This window comes from Larus michahellis, chromosome 10 (assembly GCF_964199755.1).
Source record: "Larus michahellis chromosome 10, bLarMic1.1, whole genome shotgun sequence".
Classification (NCBI taxonomy): Eukaryota; Metazoa; Chordata; class Aves; order Charadriiformes; family Laridae; genus Larus; species Larus michahellis.
The window spans coordinates 14,816,892-14,833,277 of record NC_133905.1 but is presented as its reverse complement, the minus strand read 5'-3'; the positions used below and the strand labels follow the sequence as shown (position 1 = coordinate 14,833,277).

Below are 16,386 nucleotides of genomic sequence, written 5' to 3'. Positions count from 1 at the left end.
GCCCTGCCTGAATTTAACTGCTTTCTTCCTGAACATTCACAGACAGTTGATTTCTCAGACATATCTGAGCTGTGTTTCAAGATGGTGGGATGAAGCAACTGCATTGTTTCATTATTCCTCACTGGAACGAAAAGGCACAGTACACAGGTACAGTACAGCACCACAGTCAGCATCGAGAGCTGCTGCAGCCGTCACCCTGTCACGATGGCACATACCCAACCTGTGACAGAGAGAAGTTAGAATACTGCAGGCTCAGACCTCCTACTAACTCCACTCCACAAACCCAGCCCACAAGTATTCTTTGGGATGGGCACAGCAGTTGATAGTTTTCCAGTATCCTTTTTTTTTTTTTTTTTTTTAAAAAAAAAAGAAAAGGAAAAGTCATCTCATATGTAAATTACTTTTTAAGTTACTTTAGGATCCACTGTATTTTGTAACCAGCTAATCAGAAATACTTTATCCACCTTCCCAAGCAAGCTCAGGTTTTCCTGCTAGCGAAGAAGACTTAAGGCACTAACATATTAATGCTGTCAGGAATGTGAAATAGTTTGTTCTTCATGTACTGTTATACCAGTTCTTAGCAGCATCTCTCCTGAAAAGGCACTAGATATGTGGCAATTAAACTTTTGGAACTTCTGCTCAGCTAAGCTACATAAAGTTAGCTGCTTGGACAGCTGAGTGGCTTTGCCATTTCCCCTTCCCTCCCCCCCTACTCCTTTACTAAAAAAAGGCACCTAATTTGTTTTATTACTGTTTCTGTAGCCACAGGCTCTTGCAACCGTGCAGTTCTATACAACTGTGGATATGAGGGATATCATGATTATTATACTGATAGCTTCTTACACGATCAGGAGTTATCTTTTCAAGGTCCTATTCTAAATACAGCGTTTTTGTTTCAGCAAAACCCATTACCAGTGGGTTCCTACCTGAGTAGTACTTAAGGTTCTGTATTGCTAGTCAGAATAATTCTATGATTAAACTTGGTGTAAGAAATTGCACTTTCCCATTCCTTCCCCAATCCCAAGATCATTTCAAATTAAATACTAGACCCTTTTCTAAAGGGACATTTGTAATACAGCTACGAAGAGGTAGCTAAGTGGCATGTGCCAATTTTCTTTTCTTTTTTTTTTTTTCTTTTGAAGTATATTCAGCCTTCATTTGCAACAACGATTTTCATAGGAAGTCTTAAAACAAGAAATCTCTATTCAGCTGGCACATGGAGTTACCACAGCTCAGAAGACAGAACTCGTAGGAGAACTTGATCTCCCTTCACATCCAGAATTGAAAACTAACAAGCATGGGGGATACCCAAGTGACTCAGCAGATGCAGGTGTGTAGCTGAAGAGGAAAGGAATGTCTGCAGCCAAATCCCATGCTCCTCCTGACGTATCATAAAAGTTACTCCGAAGATCCATTCAGATCAAACCCACCATCCGATCAATCTGTCTCATGTAGTTACTCTTCAATGGCAGTAAGTATCTCCTCTCATCAGGAACCCTGTTACACTGTTAACAAAATGAGAATATTTTTAAGAACTCAAATATGAAAACAGGCAATCCCATACCCTCTGTAATCTAGCAGGCATTTCAGCATCAGTAACCATAGATTTCCTCCCAGTACAGAAAATTGTACCCAATAGTGCTTTTGGTCCCAGCTCTCCCTCACTCTTTGCAAACTACAGCACAAGCCACAGAAATGAACAGCAAGTGTTTCCTCAGCGCAGGCTGCAAGCTTCCAAACACACACCAAACTGCTGCAGCTTGTTATTCAACTGAGACTTCCTTCACTATGACAACTGTGAATGTTTTTTAAAATAATGCTCTTTTTCTGCAGGACTGGGGGGTGGAGGAAAGGAATCATGCTAGAACCTACCAGCAGAGATTTTAAAAAAATATTCTGTATTAAACACATATCTATTTCAGTTGGTGATAGGCATTGGATCTATTGCTGTCTCCTCAGCTGATGCCTAGCTAAGAAAGGTCACCTCTACATGCCTCAAAACCACTCTGAGGGGAAAAAAGCTCTGTTAAAACGACACACTCTAATCCTTTTTCCCCATCACAGCAACACTGGAAGACGTTAAGGGCAAAGAAAAGGGGAAGGGAAAAAAATAATTGGAAATAAATTAACAAAGAACAAACTAATTGCTGCAAAATACTTAAAAGTGGACAGGTTTCACCTTCAACATAATAACTCCTATTATCCTAATCCATTCATTCCACTATTGAAAGTTTTTTTCACAAGGGAGGTTCTCAGATATTGACATTTATAAAGGAAACCCTACAGATCCCTAAAGTAACACTTCCAAATGGCTCTTTTTCTACTGCCTAACCCAGTTTAACACACACCCCTTCTCCAGCAACACAACCAAGAACACTCTGTGTATTCCTTACATTAGAACTGAAGTTGACTGCCTTTAATTCATTAGGTTTAATTTTTTCTGCGCTGTCCTCTTCTCCAGGGAGGATGTCTTTCCACAGCGAGTTACGAAAACGTTCATCAACAGACACAATATGTCCCTCAGTTGTAAACATATACTTATTTCCAGATTTATGCAGTGGATTCTCTTCATCAAACAACTAAACAAGAGAGGGGAGAGACAGCTATAGTATGCACGCAACATTCGTCATGTCCCATCAACACTAAGTTAAAGCACATGCACTCATGCATTTGAAGGATCACACAAAAAGCACAGCTTTTAGTGCTAAATGGGTAACTACTGTTAAAGCAAATGAAAATAAATAGTTTTAATGCAAGCGATTTCTTTTAACAGTTGAAAGAGGACAGAGAAAGAAAAACTTCTCACACAACTTAAACCGCCCTTATTTTTCTAAGCTGCACAATGGCAGGCACTTCTAGGCTGGCATCCACTGCTGCCATTCGGTCAGATTTATTTGTTTTTCTGCACTAAAGGAGATTGAGAACGGTAGCTTAAGCAGCATGGCTCAAATGCTTTCTCCTGTGACTGCCAAAGCCTGATGGGGAGAAATCGGAGGCTGCTGCGAGGCAGCCAAAATGGCTACAAGCAGTAATTTAGCTCAGAGCTGAGCAGTAGCTTCAGTCTTGCTTCCTCTCCTTTCCAGCTCCCCCGCAAAGAGCTGCCAGCTCTACAGCTAGCAGCTGCCTAAACCTCCAAGGTCAGGGTAGAGTGAAAGAAAGAAGAGCCGTGCATTTTCTGATACATTCTGATACCCAAACTCCTCTCTTCCCTAGAGTGCAGCAGTTTCTAATTAACCACATCCTGCCTCCTCGCTGTGCTGCATTTGTGCACCATGCATGCAAGAGAGTATCTTTGAAATAAAGAACATATACACACCAGGTACAAATATTTACATGTTTCACTGAGAAAAAAGCTCTCCATTCGATCTTCCTTCGTCTTCTCTACAACGTGGTGTAAAGTGGCATAGCCACACCTGCAAGATTTAATATTAGTTTGGGTTTAGTTCCCAGGCATTCTGATCTGGAAGCGGTTCCCAGGTATTCCTTAACTTCAGACCATTCCAATTGTCACTAGGGGTGAAGTTAAAATGAAACAAGTCTCTTTTACAAGTAAGCACTGATTATTGGTTTCTGGTATTCTGATGAGACTATAATCATTGACCCTGTGGTCAATACAAATAGTAAAATAAAAATTCACTGTCTTCCCTCTGAATCGTACAAGAGGTTCAGATACTCAGTATTACTGTCAGGATTCACTGTTATTGTCTTGAGATAAAAGCTGACATGCAACAGCGTGCATCTTAGAGGCCATCCCTAAACACCACAAGCCCAGAAATATTCTTGCAGGATCCATAGGAAAAAAAACCATGTACTAATTTTACCAGTTTTTAGCAACTGATTATCAACAATGTATTCTGAAAGGGAGTTATAAAATTCTGAAGGCATAAAGTTGTCACTGGACTATAATTTCATTTTCAGATGAGAAAGAAATAATTGCTCAATAAATAAATCATCACTTGTGGCTTTCTGGTTTACCTACATTTGGCAGATTGGACTCTATATAATATTTATATAATAAAATACTTGTATATAGCAGTGAGAGAAGACAAAGAACATTGAAAACTGACTTTGCTTTTGTATATTTTTCCAAACTCTGCAGAATATCCATTCCCACATGAAGGTAAAATGGGTTCTTTGTGGCCTGAATAAGGAAGACAGACAAGAGTTAGAGTCAGCAATTTCGAAATCTTGTAAAAATAACACTTACAACAAAGGCCTGAGTAGTGTTAGACTCTCACGTATTACAGTAAACTTATCTTTACAGGAACATGACTCGGATTACTCTGTGCAAGCCTCTCACATTTGCTTTAGTGCAAATCCTAATAAAACTTGTGGTAAATTCAAACTTTTTGATAGCTTTTCTTGCAGCCAGAAAGTTATTTTCATTTACTCTATCTTCTGCCAGTTGGAGACTGTGCCCAGACAATACAGCAAGGAAAGCTACTACATTTACTTCAGCAATTTCTATTAAGAAGTCACAAGTCTCTACCTTGTAAAAATCTGCCAGCTATTTTTTGAAAAGGTTGTTTAGTCTCATTTTTGTATGTCTTATAAAGAAGGCTATTTTTTAAGCAAACAACATAGCAACTACATTGCATAACAATCAGTGCCCAAACAGGGACCTCTGTATAAGAACAGGCAGATCCAGAGGCACCAAATTTCATCAGGCCAGAGGCTAGGGGTAGAAAAAGGGACTTTCTGAATGGAAACCATTTTTGCCAAAACACAAGCTGTAAGCTCAGAAAACTCAAGTACCTGATAAAGGAGATATGTGGATTCCACTAACTCTGGCCTCAGTGGATAAAAGGGAACATCCGGTGCTTGCAATTGCCAGTTGTATCTTTCTGGGAGAGCTCCGTATCGCTTCCATATGGCATAATAAAAAGCATGGAGACAAATAGCATCTTCCACATCTCCTATCAATACCTAGGCATAACAACAGCCGTAAACATGCACGCATCATACTGCAAGCCAGCAAATTGCTTTCCACTCTGTACAACAACATGCCATATAATAAAACACTCCCCTCATAAGGAGAGACAAAAAAATAACCCAACTCCACCCAAAAAAGCTGATGTATTAATTCCTTCGCACTAAAAGCTTTAGGGCGGCTCAGCCTTGCAGCATGGTTTACAAACGCTGATGTTAAAGGAGAAAAGTTAAAAGTATCTCAAACCCAGCAGAGAGCAGGCTAGGCCTTCCAATATTGTTATGCTGATGCAGAAGCTGGACCGCCCTAAGACTCTCTTATCAGAGCAGCCAGATGTAAACCCAAAGGTTGAAGCTCATCTCAGAAGCGATGCTCAGATTCATTCACAGCCTAGAATTCAAATGAGCCTCTCTGAAACCCTTTAACTGTGTCGTTCGGTCTTTAACAGAATGAAAGTTTACCTGTAGTCCAGGAAAAAAAGCTTGCAAAGAGTCAATCCACGTGTTCATCAGCTGTCCTGTGAACATGTTCACATTAACGTACAAAGGAGGGTCACCTTCACCTTCATTGCAAGCTTCTCGACTGCCAAGTAATAATAAGCATGTGTAAATATTCACTATTTCAGAACACACTGCACTTTTCATTTCACAGCACTGCCACCAGCAAAGAGAACGAGCCACAGATTTGTATGACCAAAGCCATTTTGAAAAGAACAAAATCGTCAGTCATGCTTCCCAGAAAAATTAATTCATCAAGGTATGCACATCATCTGCTTAAGTTATGTCAGCAGAATCTCTACTAAAAAGTCATGCTAGGTAAGATCAGGCCTTAAGTACTAAGCTAGCTAATTTAATACATTTCCTTTGCAGTTCTACAGCCCTTTCTCAGCCTGACGTTTACTAACCTGGACTGTAACCAGTTTCGCTTCTTTGTGCCAATAATGCTATTCAGATCAGTTGACTAAGGAGCGAAGTGAACATTAAAATTTATTTCCACGGTGACTACCACAGAAATAAGACTTTGTCTTTTAGAGAAAAAAAGAGAACACAGACTTTCTACAGCATGACACAAAACACTCTACAGTCTCTCATATCTTGCTGGAGTACTCATCGCTTAAGGAACTGATACTCATAGCAAATAACATACCCTCTTCTTAAGTGGTTCTGAATGTTCCGATAAGCATCATTGAACATGTCCAAGTCTTCCTTTTCTCCAAAGAGGATGTAAGACTTCAGAAGGTATTCATAGAACGAATCCGACCCTGCTCCCAAGCCACTTTGCTTTCCAACCCAATGGCCAGTTTGAATATTCACAACATTTCCTTTCAGAACAGACAAAAAGTTTAGTCTAAAGTTGCCAAGTACATCAGAAAAAAAACAATCAAGAAACAGAATTTAGAAATCTTCAAAAGTCTTAAGGAGAAATGATCAAAGATCACTATCCAAATAAAGTGTTACGGTGCATTCATCCGAGGAACAAGCACATACATGCAGTTAAGTACTTGTAGTCATCTGCCAATCTAAATTCTATTAATGGCGAAACAAATACAAGAACTTCAGTTTCATTTCCCAGTTTCACTAAAAGTTTGTCTTTGGAAACCTGTGCCCTAAGTAGTCATTCAGATACTCCGTTTTTCTTATGAAATTACAAAGTGCCATTTGGTCAACACAAACCATGAGCACACCAGGGGAGCATGACTTAACAGCTACAGAGGAAGCAGATCTACAAAGTTTATGGTACATGAAAGAAACCTGTAGCATGATGGCATTCTGCTACAGGAGACTGAGGCAAGTTTAAACATGGAGCTAGTCAATACAGCATCACCTCAGAAGACATTACCTAGCAGTCCAGTGTTATTGCTCCTGAGATTCCAGAGCGCTTTGACAGCTCTCCTGGCCACCCACTCAAATGTGGAATCACCAAGCAGCCTGCTAAGGATACCAAACTCCACCAGCAAGGAACCAGCTCCTGCAGTACAAGTTTCATTATTGCTGTCTGGAGGTACCCCCTTCTTCAGATTGACCTGTGAAGCAAGTGGAAAGAGCGCTAACAGCAAGCAGAAAGGCTACACCTCATACAGCTGTGCAGTATGATGTTTATTATAAAGCTTTGTATTTGTTTTTGCAACATGTAGTGTGCAATGTCCATATAGTTAGAAACCCAGCGTATCACTGCTTGGTCAAAAACCTTTCCTGAAGAATCCATGAAATTGATCTTCCAACTTTATAACATCATGCTCAAGGTGGGCAATCCTAATTTTGCTACTCTTACACTTGCTGATCCTTCCAAATTTCAGTCCACTTTTTCATCATGTCTGCTAAACTTTCAGGTCCTTCCAAGGGTGATGCAAGTACCGCCTCCCCTCATTTAGTGCTCTTGAAACCAAGAGTTTCCTCAGTGAATGCTCCTCAATTTCCCCACGGAACAAAACGTTGATGGGAAGTTACACTACCCTCAAATGCTTTACCAAACTCTGAGCAGAAGTGAAAGTTCATGTTTCTACAGCCTGACAGGTCTGACGCAAAAGCGGAGCTGCTGTCCCCAGAAATTAAAAGCAGTCAGGCAAGTGCTTATTACTTTTAGAGCTTAGAGTTGTTCCACTGAAACTGACACCCTCCTTGTAAACTGCATCTACTTAAAACAAGAGGACGCAGTATTCAAGAATACCTCAGTATTCTTGAGTACTCACTGAGCAGTATTCAAGAAAATTACAAATTCCAAGCCCAGTATGACAAATATTTTAGATTACTTTCATTTTATCACAACTACCTTAGTACCAAGTCACCAATAAAGTCACTTTCCTAGGCTATTTGCCCTTACAGTATTTCTTGTTAATCTTCTTAATGACAGCATGTTTTGTTGCTCCATGATATATAGGAAGAAAGTGCAGGGCAGGGCACGTTTCAGCCAAACAAAACACAAACTAATGACTACTGACCCATACAGAGCAATATACCTGGTGAAAACACAGGCTAAAGAAAACATTTACTAGACGTAAGAAGCAACTTATATATCATCTGTGTCACCATAACTTAGTGCAGTTTTGACCCCCACACCATTTTAATGTAACTTAGAGCAGGTTCAATACCCCAAGCGCACAAATAAAGGCACACACAGGGCACAGAATTCAAGCGGCAGGACAGGCAAATTACTACTTTTACATTATTTCCCCACTGTTTGCTGTGCTCACTTACCCGAGGATATGGAATTCCGGTTTTGGTGTTCTCAAAGGCTGGAAGTAGTCTCACTGCTAGGTCATGAGCCATATGCAACAGCTCATTGTCATAATCCTTAATGGTCATATCACCAAAAGGCTGTTTGGTATCTGTAATTATTATGTGGGCAGAAAGCAGGCTTCCCAAAACCCTGCGGGAAAAGGAAGAGATCTTCAGTTTTTAAATCCGACCTAAACCTAGTTCTTCAACTAAACCCTTACCAGTATCACATTTAACAGAAGTATTACTTTGTGCATTTACATGCACTATAGAAAGATCTACTTTACTCCCCACCAGCAGTGAAAACATCTAGAAGTCACATTGCTTGCCACCCACACTAATCCCAAAATCCAGTTAAACACTGTTTAAGACATTCAGAAAATGACGCTATTTAAAATCAGACAGTATCTTAAACTCATCTCTAAGACAGAGAGGCCTGGTTTTTCATCTAAAATGAAAGTGAAAGCAAGCAGAAGGTCCATGAAGAAAACCAAAAGGAAAGCCTGTCAGCAGGCTTGTTTGCTGTGCAATAACAAAAAAGCAGCATTCTGCAAGCCAAACACTGTTGAGACTACCATTGTATCATTGCTTCAATGATACAATGTGACTTACATGTGACTCATTAAAATTATTTCAATTATGAAAGGATGGAATATTTTCATAAAATGTTAGAAAACAAATTACTCCAGGAACAATTATGGAATACAGCCTAACAAAGATATCCTGATAATGATTTCACTTTGGCTCTCCCATATATAAGTACCAAGTCTTTAACCTTGTTACTGTTTAAAGACAAACTCAGAGTGACATACCTGATTGTTGCCTCAAAAACTTGGACCGTTGAGTCTTTATCAAATGAAACCGTGTCAATCACCAACTTCACTGCTTTCTGGAATTCTGAGGAGTTTCCCATTACCTTTTACATAAAAAACAAAGTTATTTTGTCTAATTGTTGCTTCAAAAGAGGGCTGGGGAAGAGAATGGCAAGTTCACATTTTAGACCAACAGTCATATTAACTAGATACAGAACAGAGTACTTCAAGCTCCTGCTAAAAAGACTTTCCAGAAAGTTACCCATCCTACTGACATGCAAGAGTGTGTTTTACAAAAAGTATGTTAAAACAGGAAAATCCACAAAGATGTATTTTTGCCCGTTATACTAATCCATGCACTCATATGTTCTTCCACCCCCAGCATCAGCCTTGTGGATGATCTCTTAGAACAGGAGTCTAAAAAAAAATCTTAAGATCTACCCCACTGAGTGTTTTAACTGCTTAAACTATCAGTTAGTTAAGTTTAGCTTAAAAGGTAACACAACTTGCAGAAGAATGAAGTCTGATTTGACATTTCTTTGACCAGGGGAGTCCAACCTTTCAAGTTTTTGACTTAACACTGCATGCCATGCCCAGGACTTCTGTCAAGCCAGTTTGCTATAGGTACACCTCAACAATTCATTTCCACTATATCCAGAGACAGATGTAAATTCAGCCCCAGTTTAAAGGAAGCAGGAACACAGAATACACAGGTTTCTGCCTGTGCAAGTTCACAATAAGGCTGGAAACCTAGCTCTTTAACCATCAAAACACCATGCACCAGTCAGTCTGCTCTTTACAATACCCGGACCTAGTGGGAAAGCATTCACATAGATCTGAGCAGATGAAAAGCAAAACAGGCTTTCATCACGCAGAAGCTTCTGAAACACAAGAAACTAAGAACAAAACGTTTTCAGTTTAAGAAAAAGAGTTACATACTGCTCCAAAAGGTATGGATAGGACTCTGAGGACAGGAAGGCAACTGTTTAGCCACACCATCATCAGCCACATAGCGCAGATCCCTAAAACCAACATTTTACTCACTTCCTGATTTCAGTTCTGTTCATTGCTGCCATGTTCAGTTGAGACCTTCTCACCTAGAGCTGCAATTCCATTGCAGCAATGGGAAGTATTTCATAACCTGAAGCACCCATGCAGTCCTTGCACACACCACCTTCTCCACAAAGAGAGAGAAACGCACCACAGATCTGGTCCTGACACTCCAGAAGGCCAAGAACCTGACCTGGCTGCAAAAATGAGGCCATGAAACTTAAGAGGGTTTCTCAATATGCATAAGGAGTTCAAGGAAGGGGCTCTTCTCCGTGACACCACATTATTGTTACTACTAACATAAAACTGCTTCTCAGATTATCTTCAAATTTTACCAGAAATGCATATGATGGTCTATTTTAGCAGGCAAGAAGCAGCTTCACAGCTTTTTCCCCTCCTTCCTTTCACCACTCTTCATACAGGTTTATAGCACACTCTGCCAAGCAAAACAATCAGAGCTCTTGCAGTCATCTCAAATAAGACAAACTCTCTTCCTGACATATCTCTCAGCAACCCATGCACGTCCCAGTTCAAATGCACCCTTCCTAAACACCAGAGTGATGGCAGTATTCCAAAACAGATCTCACCTGAGCATTGGGGAAGATCTTAGAAATTTCCTCTGTCTCTTCTGGAAATCTCTACTGATACATCCCCCACATACTCTTATCCTTCCCTGCACGTGTAACGCACTGCTAGCATGTGATCCAGCTGTTAGCTGTACAACCATCACCACCTTCTCCTCAGAAGTGAAAGATTTAATAACCTCACACTTACAAACTATTAAACCTTTTACTTTAACATTGCTGAAGTTCATTACAATTTTAGTTGCTTCCTCATGATGTCATTTCACCCACACTTCACGTTAAGAATTGATCTCCATTTCTATCAGCAGCTCTGCATGAAACATCAGCACCTTTTGTAGTAACACCACTAACAAGCAAAAACTAAACAGCACTAGTCCCACAGCAAGTCCTTGGAAGATACCATGGAGTAACTCCATCCAGATTGAAACTTTCCGTACCTGTCTTCCTTCAACTTTTCACCAAGTTTCTCTACCAAGTAGCCCTCTTCTTCAGTTCCACTAGCTTTGTTTTCCTTTTTAAGTCTTTCATTCAGAATCCGTTCTAGAACAATGGCTACTGTCAAGGTAACAGCTCAGGACCACGCTCCCACTTCAATCCAACCATCCCACATCCAAGATCTGCAGTTTCACAGCCATGTTAAACAAAGCTCTCTGCCCACCACCGAGCTTTGACTTCCAGTTTACCACACTGGGGTTGGGAATAAACCACCCGGTGAATTGCAACAGGTGCCCATTTCACTGCTACCAGACAGACTACCAGAACGGAGCAAGCTAGACCCATGCATGTTCAAGCACATCTAGGGTTTCTCATCACTCAAACTCTCTCATCCAATTGACTTCAGCCTTTCAGACATTAATGTCCATATCCTGCTAAGAGACTGCCTTCAGAGTTTAATTAGCAGAGTTGTTCTTCAGCCACAGAATCATAGAATCATTTAGGTTGGAAAAGACCCTTAAGATCATCGAGTCCAACTAAAGCCACCAGTAAACCATGTCCCTCAGCACCACGTCTGCCCAGCTTTTAAATACCTCCAGGGATGGTGACTCCACCACTTCCCTGGGCAGCCTGTTCCAATGCTTGACAACCCTTTCGGTGAAGGGATCTTTCCTAACATCCAGTCTAAACCTTCCCTGGCACAACTTCAGGTCGTTTGCTCTCATCCTATCATATGTTACTTGGGAGAGAAGACCAATCCCCTCTCACCACACCCTCCTTTCAGGTGGTTGCAGAGAGCAAGAAGGTCTCCCCTCAGCCTCCTCTTCTCCAGGCTGAACACCCCCAGCTCCCTCAGCCGCTCCTCACAAGACTTGTGCTCCAGACCCCTCACCAGCTCCGTTGCCCTTCTCTGGACTCACTCCAGCACCTCAATGTCTGTCTGGTAGTGAAGGGCCCAAAACTGGACACAGCACTCGAGGTGTGGCCTCTGTGTTCAGTTTTAGACCTCTCACATCCTAGCTACATTAATACACCTTTACACTAATTTGCAAACCCCAGTTTTTTCATTCCAGCTGCTAACAGGAACCTCCTGAACTCCCCTCCTGATTCAATTTATCCCAACAGGGCAACGCAACAACTCTGCAGCCTTCCCGTATTGCAAAGCACAGACATGGCAGCCCGAAGGGCCGAAGTCTTCCTCGCAGGAAGAAACGAAGCTCAGCTGACGGGTGCCGAGCCTCTCAGGGCCAGGGCCGCCGTTGGGGGTGCCCCCCCAGCCACCCCCACCCCCCCAAAAAAGGACTCACCGCCAGGGTGTCCAGCGCATCGATCAGCGTCAGCGAGTAGTTTCCCAGGACGTCGTTGATGTTGAGGTTGGAGCTGGAAGAGAAGGGCCGAGCGTCAGGCCCCGCCGCCACAGGGCGCGGCCTCCCCCCCAACCCATTCCCCTCGGCCCCGCGACTGACGGGTCGTGGTCGGGGCCGCGGCCGCGACAGTGGAGGGGGTCGAGCTCGTCCTGCGGGAAGGCGTGCTGCATGTAGCTGTCGTAGCCGAAGACGAACATGCCGCGGGCGGCGTCCCGCAGCCGGGCCCGCAGCTGCGGCGGGAAGGCGCCGCTGTACCGCCGCTCGTACTCGTCCCCCCCCGTCGTCCCGCCGTCGCCGCCGCCCCGCCGCAGCAACGAGCCCCAGTGCGAGGAGCCGGCGGGGGCGGCGGGCGGGCCGAGGGCGGCGGGCGGCGGGAAGGGGAAGGGGAAGCGGCGGCGCAGGCAGAGGCCGGGGGCCAGCGCGGGCAGCAGCGCCAGCAGCGCCTGCAGCCCCAGCCTCAGCAGCAGCAGCCCCAGCACCAGCGACCGCCATTGCATGGTGGCCCGCGCGCCGCGCGCATAGTTTAAAGGGGCCGCCCGCTCCCCAGCCCCCGCGACGCGTCTCCTTTAACAGCGGAAGCGAAACACCGAGCGGAGCCCGCCCCCGCCTGGCTCCTATTGGCCGAGACGGTGCGGAGGCTGGACAGGCCTCCGCTCATAGGGCGAGTACCGATGTCACTCAAGGGCCGAGCCCTGTGAGCCTTGAAGGGCGGTGCCGCGGGGCTGTCGTGGCACGGCCCGAGGCCGGAAGGCGGCCCCGGCCCCGCCCGGGCAAAGGACTCAGGCCTGGGACGGCGACGTGGGGAACGGGAGCGCCTCCGCTCGGCCGGGCGGCTCGTTGCCCTCAGGGGTAAAGCGAAAGCTGAAAAACAGGAGGTTTTCCAGGAAAAACAAACAAACAAACCAACACCAAAAAAATAAAACAAAAAACGCCAAAACGCAAGGATTCTAGTAAAGTTTGCGATCCTCCTGCAAACTAGCACCTCCCAAGGCCTGCTTACCTCATAGATGGCATCAGGTCCTCGCTGTGACCTGCGGTCTGTGGAGCAGTCCTCCCTGCTGCCACGATGAGCTTTTCTCCGCACCTGAGGAGAGGACAGGTCGGGAAGAGAAGGGGAATCAGAGGGAGCCGAGGGCCATGGAGATGGACACAGGGCTCCCCTTCACACAACAGCAGAACCCGCTCAAACAGTGAGATGGAAAACGGAGCACGGGGTGCGACCACAGGAGCACCCAGCGCACGGTGACCTACCTTCGAAGCGACAGCGCAAAGAACAAGCTCCAAGGCAGATGGAGTTTTCAGAAAGCAGCATAAATAGAAAAGCTGGTAAATGCCGCTGGCAAATTGTAGATATGAAAGTGAAAATAAAGTCAGGCAGTACTGGTAAAACCAAAACCCTTCAAAAGGCAGCAAAAAGAACAGAAAAGTCAGCAAAGAAACTACAGCTGGGGGAAGGTAGAGAGGAGACACATATCTCTGAGCCACCCCAGAAACCTTCACAGCATCACTAGTAGCTGTGGCTGTAACGCGACTGCTTTATCGCTCAGCTAAGGACTGGTGTTCACTCTAGCATTGCATCCTTTTAGCAAGAAAGGTCATGACTTGTTACAAAGAAAGTTGACAGAAATAATACAAAAGGTCCCGACATACGGGAAGAAAAAAATATTTTAAGACTTATCAACAATAGACAGACAACCAGACATTACTGATTTGTCTTCAGCCTGTATTTTACACTTTCTTTTTCAGAAGTCAGATCTTGCCCTTTGTTTTATATTCATTGCAACAGAAAGAGCAGAACAAGTAAATCTTAAAAAAAAAATAACTACAATTCAGTGGTCCACCAAGACTTCTGCATGCTGACTCCTGCTAAAATCCCCCAGCCTGTTCAAACATAGCAGCCTGAGGTTGCTCTTCACACTCCTTTACTCAATCCGTCAAATTCATGCATCTTTTTAATGTTTTTTCCCTTATGCACCAGAAATATTGTTCACACCAAAAAGGAGATTCATTTATTGACTCTAAGAAAATAAGGAAATTTCCTCATTGTCGAAAAGACTGAAATATCTTCCCACATCCCAGGTTAACAGTTACACAGAAGCAACTTACCAGTTTACTTCACTCTGAGACTCTTGTGCAAATCAAGTTTAGCTTTAAATTTCACATATCACAACGGCTTTTTCTTTCTCTACTCACATATCTGCTTTGTTTGTAGAATAATATGGTTTATGAACTTCTCCCTGATTGGTCTTTTCAGAGGGAAACACAAATTAGACCAATAAGTGCTTTCAGCATCTAAAGCAAAGCCACAATCATAAATTATATAGAGTTTCACTGACCGACTACACAGAGAGTTGCCCCCCACGGAGCACAAGGCTTACGGTCACTCTCTCAAGATGAAGTTACACAGTTAACACTCCTACACTTTCCCCAGAAACCGCTCTCCTAACACACAGCACACACTGACCAGGCAACAGCATTCAATGACTTATTTTTTTAAAAACAAAAACATGAAATTTAGAATTAATTTTGAATTAGCCTCATTCATGACAGTGTTTAAAATGTGAAGTTCCCTAATTAGGGAAGACTTCTTGAATTTACTACTGGCAAGTTATCCGCCTGCACAGCAGCAATACCACCTACTCTCTTCATTGTTAGAAGAGTGCTTCAAGGAGTCAACCTGTTTGCTCCTCTCACAGATGATCTAAAGAATTACATTTTAGCATAGACTTATTTAGTTTAGCTAGAATATAACAGTGTTTCACACAATTTGGCAATGAGGGCTTCTCGTATGTTGTGAAGAGTAATAAAAGCAGCTGTAGTACTACAGATGAATATGCAAAAGAATGTTTTTCAACAACACTTTTATTGAAGCACTTCAAAACGATCACAGAGATAGATGTTGCCTTTAACAGAATAAAACCTATAATGTCATAATTAAAAGGCACTAATCCTGGCACAAAGGTCTACTTACCCACCTTCCACTGTGACGGAAATAAAAACATCAAATATTTTACTTCTCCTGTAAAAGAGTATGTGCATACCCCCTTTGAGTGACATTCTGTGTTTGTCATTTAAGTGACACGTAAAAGAAAACCCCAATGTTTCACCAAGGCATACTTTAGCGTTCAGCATCTGTAGTCCTAAAGCAATACACTACTCATTGAAGGTTTATGATCTAGTGAGACAAGTCATTTACACTCATATTTTGAGAATAAAAGTCCTGAAAGCACATGCCAGGCTCAGGCATTCACGCGCTACTTCTCCTTTAACACAATTCATTGCTTTGCTGCTCGTGCAATTGGGAACGCACCGCTCTTAGTAAAACAGCTTAAATAACCTGATTTACCCCCCCGGTTTGGAATTCACACAGCTCTCTGGTCAGGGTCAGTGCCAAAGCAGTGCCAGCAGGGAGCAGCGCTGGGGCATGCTACAGGGAGAAAGCGCATTTCTTTCACATTCAGTAAACACGCACAAAGCAAACTCAACACATGCCATTGCACAGCCACAGTAACTATAAAATTAAACCGTAGAAAAGTTAAAAGCTTGTTAATCCAGCTAAATCATACTTCAAGTTATTATAGATCCCTGCACAACATTCCTGTATTAATTTAACCAGGGAGACTGTTTAAGGCATTTTCTTTGGCCTCCTTTCTTCTACCAGAAAGTGAAGATTATGCAGTTTTATATGTCAGCATCCAAAAAGGACCATCTTTCCAGCCCATTTCCATAAAGATGCAAAGAAAAAAAAAACACAAATCCATAAGAATCTAGATTATTAGTTCCACAGATCATGAAACAGCTCCACATTTGTGGATTTTTCATGTTGCCAAGTGGTAGGACAGAATTGCTCTGTGCAACTGCTAAGACACTCAGCCACACTCGGGGTGATGATGAGAATCATGCTGCACTGTAATTGCACTTAAAGAAACCACCATCCACACTAACATCGACAGGACATTAACACTCCAAAGAAAACCTCCGCACAGCTCAGTA

The 16,386-nt window shown here is 43.0% G+C and overlaps 1 protein-coding gene across 3 annotated transcripts; it reads right to left on the bottom strand.

The window, feature by feature from the left end:
* Positions 1-1,138: 1,138 nt before the first annotated feature.
* EDEM1 (ER degradation enhancing alpha-mannosidase like protein 1) lies at positions 1,139-12,992 on the bottom strand. Of its 3 annotated transcripts, XM_074602814.1 has the most exons (12): positions 12,493-12,992; positions 12,334-12,406; positions 8,958-9,061; positions 8,125-8,296; positions 6,770-6,953; positions 6,077-6,251; positions 5,392-5,512; positions 4,756-4,926; positions 4,068-4,141; positions 3,317-3,413; positions 2,394-2,579; positions 1,139-1,505 (listed from the first exon to the last, which is right to left on the bottom strand). In XM_074602814.1, the coding sequence occupies exons 1-12, from the start codon at positions 12,888-12,890 to the stop codon at positions 1,416-1,418; spliced, it is 1,845 nt and encodes a 614-aa protein (XP_074458915.1). In that variant the 5' UTR covers positions 12,891-12,992; the 3' UTR covers positions 1,139-1,415. The 3 variants fall into 3 exon arrangements, with proteins under 3 accessions (XP_074458915.1, XP_074458917.1, XP_074458916.1); XM_074602816.1 differs by having other exon boundaries at positions 12,334-12,988; XM_074602815.1 differs by lacking the exon at positions 1,139-1,505 and having other exon boundaries at positions 2,439-2,579; positions 3,334-3,413; positions 12,334-12,972.
* Positions 12,993-16,386: the final 3,394 nt, after the last annotated feature.

Bases quoted from the DNA above. Each gene is read 5' to 3' on its own strand.
- EDEM1 (XM_074602816.1), bottom strand. From the start codon at position 12,885: ATGGCGGTCGCTGGTGCTGGGGCTGCTGCTGCTGAGGCTGGGGCTGCA. The intron at 9,062-12,333 runs GTGAGTCCTTTT...TTTATGTAAAAG, and splicing joins ATGCGCTGGACACCCTGGCG to GTAATGGGAAACTCCTCAGA. The intron at 5,513-6,076 runs GTATGTTATTTG...ATTACTTGGCAG, and splicing joins CAGAACCACTTAAGAAGAGG to TCGAGAAGCTTGCAATGAAG.